The sequence below is a fragment of the Podarcis bocagei genome (assembly GCF_964188305.1).
Source record: "Podarcis bocagei genome assembly, chromosome: 8".
Lineage (NCBI taxonomy): Eukaryota > Metazoa > Chordata > Lepidosauria > Squamata > Lacertidae > Podarcis > Podarcis bocagei.
This window is the reverse complement of record NC_138133.1, coordinates 10806211-10817549: the sequence shown is the minus strand read 5'-3', so window position 1 is coordinate 10817549 and position 11339 is coordinate 10806211. Positions and strand designations below refer to the sequence as shown.

The 11339-nt window shown below is 41.5% G+C and overlaps 1 protein-coding gene across 1 annotated transcript in view; it reads right to left on the bottom strand.

Annotated features, from left to right (window-relative positions):
- Nucleotides 1-3422: 3422 nt before the first annotated feature.
- LPCAT1 (lysophosphatidylcholine acyltransferase 1) overlaps nucleotides 3423-11339 on the bottom strand; it is a 49843-nt gene continuing 41926 nt past the window's right edge. Inside the window, exon 14 of the mRNA XM_081206732.1 lies at nucleotides 3423-10347. Within this exon, the coding sequence (XP_081062858.1) occupies nucleotides 10181-10347 (167 nt within the window). The 3' untranslated portion in view covers nucleotides 3423-10180. The remainder of the gene's footprint in view (nucleotides 10348-11339) is intronic.

Below are 11339 nucleotides of genomic sequence, written 5' to 3'. Positions count from 1 at the left end.
TAGTGGCTTGCTGGTGCCAAAAGCACTGCTGAACTTCATTACCAAATTTTGAAAAGAAAGGTTAGAGAGGGATGACCAGAGACCATGCCGTAGCCACTTCAAAAATGCACTGTGCGTGCTGCTAAAATATCAGTTTATGCACTAAGCCAAGTATTAAAATGTTCCCCACTTCTCTGAATTTTCAAGAGGCGGCAAGGGTATCCTTGTGACGGAATTCTACACAACCTTTCCTCCAGAAATTTCTATCTTATAAAGACTTATAAATGCTACAGAAGATCCATCATTAAAAGTTTCATGCGGGGGTGGTTCATAAGTTCATGTGACCAGGAGGAGCAAAAAATGCCGCACTTCAAGAAAACTTTACCATGTAAAAAGCTCGATGTCAAACCCTTACAAGAGGAGAAAGCTGCTGGACTAAGTATATTTGAAACTCTTAACTAGGAGGCGGGATAGCTTGTTCAGAACACGCATTGGTGCTGATCTATGACAATTCCACTATGGTTCGAATTAATCTTGCATAGACTATTATTGTTCACACCAGAAGTAGTAGTTATTCAGGGGGGCAGAATGTGTAAAAGCCATACAGCTCAGTAGGGGCCTGTAAGAGGTCCATGATGAGGTCCATAGTATTTAGATGTCAGCACCCAAAAGAGGTGTAAATGAAGAAGACATCAATAAAAGGGTTGCAATGAGCTCAGCGGACAGAAAACCTATATTTACATTTTTTTAAAGTACAGTGGTGCCTCGCAAGACAAAAAGAATTCGTTCCGCGAGTCTTTTCATCTTGCGATGTTTTTCGTCTTGCGAAGCTCGGTCCGTCGCAACTGCGCCTCTTCAAGCGGCTTAAAAAAAAAAGTGCAAGAAGTTTTCGTCTTGCGAAGCAAACCCATAGGGAAATTCGTCTAGCAAAGCAACGCAAAACTGAAAAACCCTTTCGTCTAGCGAGTTTTTCGTCTTGCGAGGCATTCGTCTTGCGGGGCACCACTGTACAGAAATATTTTTTTAAAAAACCAATTGAGTTCTTTAGCATGGGAAACATTTCTATTTTTGAACCAGAAACTGCAAGTTCAAAATAGAAGCCAACAGATATTTTAAAAGTTTTATCCTTGCTAATTTGTTTTTAAAGGAAGGAATCAATTTCCTGCAGATTTTATTGATTGACAATGATGAGAAACCACAATGAGAGTCAATGCCTATCAGCTTTGATTGTCTGAAAAGCAACTAGCTTCTAAATCAGAGAGCAAAAGTCAAATCCGAATTTGAAATTCATCCTAGACTGGTTTTGCCCTTTTAGAAATGTTGAGAAACTATTACTTCTCCCTGTTCTGAAGTTCTGAAGTTTGTCGTCACAAACTGCCACTGACACACTTTTATCTGAACATTTATTGCCTTAAGCAGCAAGGCTCTAATTAAATAGCAGGAAGGCAAGAGCAGTGGAAGCAGTTTAATCCTTCCATTTTGTGAGATAATCTTCCCTAAATTTGTTTACCTCAATTGGTTTGATAATGTTCTTAGCAAGAGGCTTGAGTGGGGAAGCATCTGATAATGGATGTGATCTGAAAACCAAAGTGTTCTTACAACAACTATGTTTAATACAGAGAAGTAAAATAGATATTGTCATGTTTTATTAAAAAATGTTGATGCAACATATTTTGCCTTATCCATCTAATTATTTGCCCCTATTGATTTTTCCCCAATCTGAAATAGAAGAATATGTGAGGCACACTGAGATTCCTTTGACAAAGCACACTGGTGATTTCATCAATAAAATCACAGAAAGTTAGGCCTCAAGCTAATTTTGCAGACAGCTGTATTGAACAATTTTACCTTAACTTCCCATATTTGAATGCCTCCGATTCCAGATACAGTGAGTCTTCTGTGCTACTACAAAGCAAAGTAGTAATTTATTAGGACTACCCTTTGATCATGGGGGAAACATAACACATGAAGAAGTGGTCATGTTGTACACTTGTTAGATGGGCTTTTTAAAAAAAATTAAATAAATGATGCTATGCAAACATGATCACTTGTGTCTCAGTTACCATTTCACTATAGCTTTGCATGGAAAGGAGTGTTTTTAAATGTCATCCACACTTGGAAGCTCTTCTGATGCCTCAAAAGGAGCCAATGAATTCTATTCCACTGTTAAACTTGTACCTGCCAAGCTTGGACAGATTAGGACTGCATGACTCCACACAACCTAAACAAAGCTCCAGCTATCTAAGTTTGTGCCCTTTTAAAATAGAAAGCCAAAAACTAAGTTGCAATTAGCACTATGCACATTGGTTCACAAGCTCAGCCCTCCTCCTGGCTCAGGCAAGAGAACTTTTGCCATGCTTAGTTTTGTTTCTACAAATGCTGGCTTGTTGTTATGCTTGAACTGGGAATTGTGCTTTAAAGCCAAGTTAACTTCAAACCATGCTTTATGATGCTAGCTGGCTTAACTTCTCCAGAGTTTCCTTTAAACCATGGCTCTTGGGTCATACATAATGGCGCACCAGAAGTAGAAGTTCTCCCAGCCATGTAAGAGGAAGAGGAAAGGAGAGTGTGTAAGCTTGAGACTTTGCTTAGGCTCGCCCAGGCTCATGCACAAAGTGCTAGACCATGGTTTAAGCATCGCAAGTAAACCTGCTAAATATGTACAGCAGACCCTTGACACACAAAATATTCCAACTTGTAACTTCCCTGCAAAATGCCTATTTTACCATGTCAGCCCCTCACTGTTTAACCCAAAGGCTCTTTCTCTGGGCTCTGCTTAATTTTAGCCAGAGATTACCAGGCATCAGCTTTGAGAGCTTTTGTTCAAAGACAGACATTTGAAGGAATACAGTGATAAAGAGAGCAAGCGTAACCAGATCTCACCCAAGGTGTGAAGGCAACAACCTTCCCGATCAGAATGGGTGGCTCCCAGGCAAGCCCGAGCCTTGGTGCTTTTAAAAACTAAACCAGAGACAAATGAAAAAACCCAACAGCTTAACCAGCAGACCTTTGGAGGAGAAAGCCAAGGGAAGCTAACAGGAGATTTGGGAGGGAGGGAGAAGGAATGAGATAAAGTGTGTTGTTGAAGAATGGAACTGGCAGCTTATTACAGAGTTTTAAACTATGAGCTGGACCTCCGAAAAAACATTGCAGGATGGAATGTTCCTTTTCAGGGTTTCTGCCACCGACACCCTTTCCTAAACTCCATCCCAACCACCCCAATTTTCTGTTCCACCACAAATGCAGAGCATTCTGTAGACAGGAAGGATGCTATATCCTACTTTAGGTTCCTGTTGCTTTTATTCCTGCAACCCTCCCATCTTGTGCTTGGATGGTGCTAATTTGGCTACCTAAGGATCGGCACGTCAGAGAACACTATTAGAAAGGAATCACCCCCCACTCTCAGGGTAGCTGGAATTCTGAGGGTTGTTTTTTTTCTAAAATCTGAAGCTTGTTGCTTTCAGGAGGCAGTCTAACAGTGTTAGAAACTGAGATATGAAAGGTAGGAGCTCAATGGCACCATAAACCTAGGTTATGGGTGCAACAGCGGAATGTCTAGGTGCACTTTATAGTAACAAGAATACAAAGCTGAAAATGAATGAACTGCAGCTAAAATATTATGTTCATTTTTCACATGGTCTAGTCCTTCCCCTGCCCACCTTCCTGATAATCTTAAGAAAGTCTCTTCTCCAGTTTTCAGAGAGTAGCTGGAAATGGGGAGGCAGAAAAAGGTCTTCCTTTCATTCCTCTCTGCAGTTTTAATCTGAAATCTCAGGTGCGTGCGCCCAGAGCTCAGAAACTGCTCGCGCTAATGAAATTCCCTGTCGCAAAATGCGCCTTGGACAATGGGAGTCTCAAGCACTGCAATCTAATCCTACAAATTCAAGAAGTGGGATCTAATGCAACTCACTTGACCCAAATTCACATGAAACACATTGGCTGAGATCGTACAAAGATAAATTTACGCAAATGGTTACACATGCTGTCATATTCCTATATAAATTTGGCAAAGTGGGAGAGACGGGAGAATAGGCATCATTCCAGGGCTAATAGCATAGGGAACCTATTGAAAATAGCCTTCGTCTGCCTTTTTCCTAATCCCATCTTACCCACCTAATTTTCAGATAAAAGATACTACACATTCCAGACTCTATATGGAATTTACCTGTGAAACTTCTAAAGGCATTCCATGAGGAGGATTACAGGGTTGTTTTGTTTTTGTTCTTTACAGCACCTACTTCTCCACATGCCTTGCAAGACCTGGAGATTGCTGAGGTTAAAGCAATTCTTCAGAAGAGGATCAATAGCGAAACGAAACAAAAACAAAACAAAAAAACACCTAACTCGATAACACAACAGCTCCTGGTGTTACTCTATGTAAAAACCTTTATGCTTCTGAAAGTTATGAAAAAAATATCCCCACATTAAAATTCATTTAAATGACAGTAGGCAGTATAAAAATGCTGTTGACACTTAACTTACTGAAGTAGGACTCTATATTATGGTCATTATCCCACAAACAAGCTGAAATGTATCGAAAGCTGTTCCCACTAACAGCAGCTGGACTGAAGTGATCATAACAGCTCTTAACGACAACAAAAGTGTCCTTGGTTCTTTGGTCCCAATTTTGCAATACACCACCCCACCAGCTTCAATAGGGCCATTTGCACAATGTTCAGGCTTTGTATAGGCTCTGTTATCTCTACCCACAATGAATAGGAAAATTAGTCTCTGAATAGAGCAGGCATGTAAATAAACCAGAAGTTTGATATCTCTTCAGAATGAAATTAATCTTTTAAAAATGCGACGACGATGTCTCTATTCTTCATGGTATTGCCATCGAGAGAAGACAAGTATCTGCTCTAGTCATTCACAGGCAAGGGGCATTCTCCCATAGCATTTCATATGGTGCATGTTGTGTATTAGTCAGAAATTACACGGCACAATGGGAGCTTTCACACCGCTAGTGTTTACTTTTAGCATTGTTCAATCACTGCTTTTCTACGTGCAGCATTGCCCCTAGGTTCCTACACTTTAAGGGGTAGAACAGTTAGCTCAATTGGTTAGAGCATGGTGCTGATAACACCAAGGTCGCAGGTTCGATCCCCGTATGGGACAGTTGCATATTCCTGTATTTCAGGGGGTTGGACTAGATGATCCTAAGGGTCACTTCCACCTCTAGAATTCCACGGTTCTATGTTTGTACCCTGCTATGTTCTGTCCACAACTGTGAACATCACAACAGCCTTCTGAGTGGAGTTGTAACAATGGACCTAAACACACAATTTACAAATGCATTAAAATGCTTGAAAGTAAAAGACTGCACCAAAATAAAAGAGTACAAAACGACGACCCATGTTGCTAACATAGCACCAACTGGAAAAGTAACACTGAAGGTGTGCCCACGTGATGTCAAATCTACAGCTCTTGAAATGGATGGTGTTTCAATCTTGTAACTGCTCTGAGATTTATGGAGGAAGGGCGGTATACAAATTTAATAAAATACGATGGTATTCTAAGGCTAGAGATTGCTCTGCTGTTTTGTTCCTTCCCCTCCAAAAGTTGGGATTTTGTGAGCTCCGAAAAGGGAAATGGAATAAGTACAGAAAAGGCAGCACGACCATTTTAATGGCAGGTGCCTGATAAAAAGCGAGTGGGCAAAAAGAGGCAATTCTAGAGTTAACCCTAGTCTGGAAGCACCCAGAGTGGAGGATGAGGAAATATGTGGCAGCTGGATGCGCAGTCAAGCATATGAAAGGCAAGATCAGAGAGTGAGAAGCTTTGTGGGAAATAAGACGGATCAATGAAAAGCCAGGAGATTCTTCCATGACCTGAGAAGATCACAGCTTGGGAAACAGTTCCATCTGGTGGGGAACAGTAGGAGCAAGAACTTCGTAGAAGCAGGCACCTCTAACAATCCTGTTTGCTCTGACCTTTGTTGAAGGAGGACGTGTTCCTTAGAGCTCCCATTCATTTACTCTCCTCAGGATTATAATTCATTGGTTTCTTCTTCCATTCTTCATTATCTTGTCTCTTTATTTCCTCCCCAGCTACCTGTGGCATTCTTTCTATCTTTTCTGGTGCAGTTTAGGTTTTTCTCTCACACAGTTTCTTTCTCCCCTCATCCCTGTTGCAGCTGAATACTTCTCCGGCAATCCCGTCTTTGCTGCAAAATGCAACTTTCTCCCCTTCCCCTGTGGGGGAGAGGAAAAAAGTATGATTTTCAAGCAAAGACAGAGCTCAGGAGAACTCCTGCATTGCCTTTGCTTGCTAAACAATTCTTTCTTCCTCCTCGTTTGTCACTTCCATAATCCCTGCATAAGAATTTTGACAAGTGGGCAGGACACTGTCAATTACGTGACATCATAATGATGCGTGACTGACAGGCGAGAAGTCCTACCCAACTGCCAATGTTGGCTCAGAACAAATAAGATTCCCCACCCATTCAATATTCATTTGCTGCCAAAGAAGGATGGCTAGTCCTGGATGACTTTGCTAGATTTCAAGTTCCAGAACCAGTGGGTCGCTTACAATAAGTTATGGATGCAATCTCTGGCCTCCACCTAAGACTGTATCCAAACACTGTATTTCTTAGTGCCCATAGATTTCAGGAAACATAGCTGCACATCCCCATTCACTGCAATCACAGGAAGTACCTGTAGTTTTCATTTGACCAGAATCATCTTCCATACTGGGCCCTTCCTTTCTACTTGGCTACAGCACTTCAGACCTCCGCACAGAGTATGGTTGCCTTGGTGGCTCACCTCTGCTTCCAGGGCAATCTCCTTATGGGCTGTACCACTCTGACTTGGGCCCTTTGAGACATGGCTTTGACTCCTCCTTGGGTGGAGACCCAGGGATTCCTTGTAAACCTAGGCAAGAATCACCTGTCTCTGATTGGACAGCTGGTCCATCTTGGAATGCTTCTTGAAACCTCCACAGGTATGAGGTTGCTCTCTCTAGACTACATTTTGAAGATCAAGGTTCTGGCCTCTTTCAAAAAGGCAGGTGTAATGTTCTTGGAAGAAGTCCTTAACCTCTGAATGCCCGTGGCTCAAATCACAGTCTGGGCCAAACATCACCACTACCACTTTCAATTAGCACTTCTCTTGTTCCAGTGGGCAACAGCCTATAGCAGACACGATCCTGTGCACATTTCCTTGCTGTCTTCTGCTGGCCATGTGTTGGGTGGACCCTGGATTCAAAAGTACAGGTCTCCCTGCCAGGAGTGGCAATTACGTTGGATGCAAGCCTTCAGTGATAGGGTGTGCAATGCTAGGATTAGTATGTTCAAGTCCACTGGTCGTTGGTGAAAGCGACAATGTGCATCAATTTGCTATCCAGTGCTTTGTGCCCTGCCTTCACCAAGCAGACTTTTCAACCCTAAGGACTTTTCCTGCTGGAAAGCCAGAAGAAAAATGCTGCACTCTCAGACAACATAATTGACATTTGAATAAATGAGATGTAAAAGGAAGCTCACACATTTGAAACTAGACCTGTATAATTTTGGCATGCATGTGTGTTTGCAATGGCAAAGGAAATTAAATGGTGGGCTGATTTGTAGCAAAAGAAAGCTGATTCACTTCCCTGTAGTTTGATGTAGTTTTAGGAGTCCAGAAAGCAGGCAGTACTGCAGTGAGGAGAAGCAAGCAAAAAATCCCCCACTTCTTTGCTCAGCCAGTGTGGTGTAGTGGTAGTGGTTAAGAGCGGTAGTCTTGTAATCTGGTGAACTGGGTTCGATTCCCCGCTCCTCCACATGCAGCTGCTGGGTGACCTTGAGCTAGGCACACTTCTCTGACATCTCTCAGTCTCACTCACCTCACAAGAGTGTTTGTTGTGGGGAAGGAAGGGAAAGGAGATTGTTAGCCGCTTTGAGACTCCTTAGGGTAGTGATAAAGCGGGATAGCAAATCCAAACTCTTCTTCTCGTCTTCTTCAGATAGGGCACAATGCCATTCAGGTTAACTTTTGATCAGGTTTCAATGCTCTGTTAACTTGAGGCTACTTTGATGCAGACCAAGGATTCTGCCATTTTCTGATAACAAAACAAGTTTGCAAACTGGATTGTGGGAGCTGTCTACTTCTCTGAAGTTCCGCTCCTGTCTTTTTTCCCAAGATGGAGCCATTGCCCAACCAATGACCGTTCTCAGGCCATGGAGAATCACCGTTCAGATGAATACCATTTACTGACATAATGGCAAGTCTCATTGAAACTATGTGTGCAACTTCTTGATTTGAGGAGGGAAAAATTATCTTCCAAACCTGTAACAACCTAAATAGTTGCTCAAAATTATGTGATCCCAACAGCATTTTGGAAGCAAGCAGATTCATAGATAAAACGCCTCCAAGTGCATTTGTCCTCTTCTTTTTGATCTCTGTATACATTAAAAGTGGGTTAGAAAGCTGATGTAATACAGTAATTTATACTGTATCTTTTTTTTTTTAATGTCCAGTTTTTAACTGTAGAAAAGCTGTGGACTGCAGGAAAACACATTTTAGAACAATGAGGTTTTGTGACCATTTGAGGCAATACATTGATTTGAAAAGCGTCTTGCAATGAAAAAGTCACTAAGGCAGGGATAGTAAAAAAAATGGAGTGAGATGTTACCAAGCGTTCTTTCTGAAAATGTGTACAACCAAATCTTATGATATCTGTGGGTGATTATGAGGGACTATTTTATTATTATTTATTAAATTTGTATACTTCCCTGTACCCACAGGTCTCAGGGCAGTTCACAAGAACTGATGGCTTTCTGGTGTTAAAAATGGTTTATTTTATGCCTGTTCAGTCTCCATTATGCATTGTGTTGTTTCTGTGCAAAAAGCCAAATCCATTGAAGCTGTTTAAAATATACCTTGTTTAATTATCCCCTGCTAGAAAACCCTAAGTGAAATACAACAGAAAAGGCAGGAATGTGGCCAGGGCTGTGTGTGTTCTGTGTTCATACCCAATAATTAAATAAATTTGAATTTAGGGCAGTATTCAGCATCCTGAGAATTTTAGCTTTCATTTTTTTAAAAATGAACATTTCTGGCCCTTAAGATGTGAAGATAAAAGTGAAAGTATCTGGGCTATGAAATCTCAGCAGCTTTTTATAATGGGAATAATATGACTTTCCAGAGGTCAGGGGCAATTTGTATCCCACCATTCTTCCAAGGAACTCAAGGGTTCCTTCCGGTCCTTTTCATTCTCACAACAACTTTGTGAGGCAGCTGTGGCTGAGAGTGTGACTGGCCCTAGGTAAACTGGTGAGCTTTTTGACTGAGCCAGGATTCAAATTCAGGTCTTCCTGGCGCTAGGCTAACACTCTCAAGTACTACATCACACTGGGCCTCAGTCTCTCTCAAACCTGCCTCATTTATTTACTTGTTTTGGTCATTGCCCACATTCAGGAAAAGCAGAACTATATATAATGTGGAAGATTATCTAGTTTATATAAACCTCGGAATTCAGTTTTCTTTGAATTTATGTTACTTGGTACAGATGTTTTCATGCTTTTAGCACAGAATGCACACAACCCAGGGAACAACCACACCCTTTCAATTTTTAATACTACCATGAACTGAATGGCAAAAAAGTCCTCTTACAAGAAAAATAATTTTAAAAATTCCTTAGTTAAAAATATTTTTGCATACTTTTCTTCCTTTAACTGTTTGCTGAAATGAAAACAAAAGGGCTAAATTGAGCTAGCCTTGTTCAGAAGACCAGTGACCACAGTCAGCAGTAAATAGTTGTGTCTTCACATGAAGAAGGAAAGCGGAACTTGAACCCAAACAATTCCCTAAACAGGAATAACACTAAATCACCGAAGTGCACTTAACACCATAGGAGCTACAGTATTCTTTACACATGCACACTTTGTAGGACACTTTGTACATGGAACTAAACAATGGAATATAAATATGCAAGCATCTTCTTTTTAAGTACACAAATTAAAAGTTCATTTACATTCTTTACTTTCCAAGATGCTGATGGAAAAAACCAAGATCTTCCAAACAGGAAGTCTGAAGATGCTCATTAATGCAGCAAAATCTTCTCTCTCTCTCTGTCTCTCACAAACACACACACACACACACACACACACTTTCCTCTCTGTCTTACACACCCCTCACATACTTCAGATTACATAGTTGTGTGACTATGACGAGCCCAAGACAGGACACGCTCCTCTCACCAGAAGAGGATGCTGGAATTGTTAACATTAATTCAGTTTCTTCTGCAGGTGATTTCTTCTGTCTTCAGTAGTTTCTGGGCTGAAGTCTGTACAGAAACCGTTAGGAGCAGGGCAGCTATCAGTCTCCATTTGATCGGGATATAAATACTCCTCAGCAAAGTTTGGATACACTTCGGCAAACTTGTGGAAATCCTCTAGAAATTAATAAAAGCAAGCATTCATTTTAAGCGTTTAAAATTGACATTTTACTTACAAAATCAAGAAAGACTGCAAGACAATAAAAGTACTAAGTAGATTGCTAGTTACTAAGTCTCCCATGCCAAACTTTAAGAGCATTTTCCAAAGGGTTGGACCCAATGAAATTATATTTAGAGTAGACCCACTGACACAGGATAGTCATTTTCATTAGTTTCAATGGGTTTTCCCTGAGTAACACTAACATTTGCTAACAACTCAAAATGATTTGCAGAACTACACGTTAATATGTTCCTCCCCTCCCCACCTCCTTGAGCTTTAAGCAATGGTTTGTTTGTTTGTTTGTTTGTTTGCGTTGGCCTTTTCTTGACAGGTCGGTTTATTACAATAGGTAAAGGTAAAAGGTAAAGGACCCCTGCACAGTTAAGTCCAGTCAAAACCGACTATGGGGTTGCAGCGCTCATCTCACTTTCAGGTTGAGGGAGCTGGCGTTTGTCCACAGACAGCTTTCCGGGTCATGTGGCCAGAAGGACTAAACTGCTTCTGGTGCAATGGGACACCATGACAGAAGCCAGAGAGCAAGGAAACGCCGTTTACCTTCTTGCCACAGCTGTAGCTATTTATCTACTTGCACTGGTGTGCTTTCAAACTGGCAGGAGCTGGGACAGAGCAATGGGAGCTCACCCTGTCACACAGATTCGAACCACCAACCTTCTGATCGGCAAGCCCAAGAAGCTCAGTGGTTTAGACCACAGTGCCCAACACTTGCAGCATAAGGTCACTGATCATAGAACAGAATGGAACCTTTAGCTACCGGTAACCATAGGATGGACCTCGTTAGTGTGCGCTGCACTAGGCCTGGACTGATCCAAGTTCAAATTTCCATTTGGCTTGGAAGCTCTCTGGATTACTTTGGACCATGCACTATCTCTCAGGGTTGTTGGAGGGATCAAAGGGGTGAAGGGGGTGCCAACCATACAAGGTGGAGGAA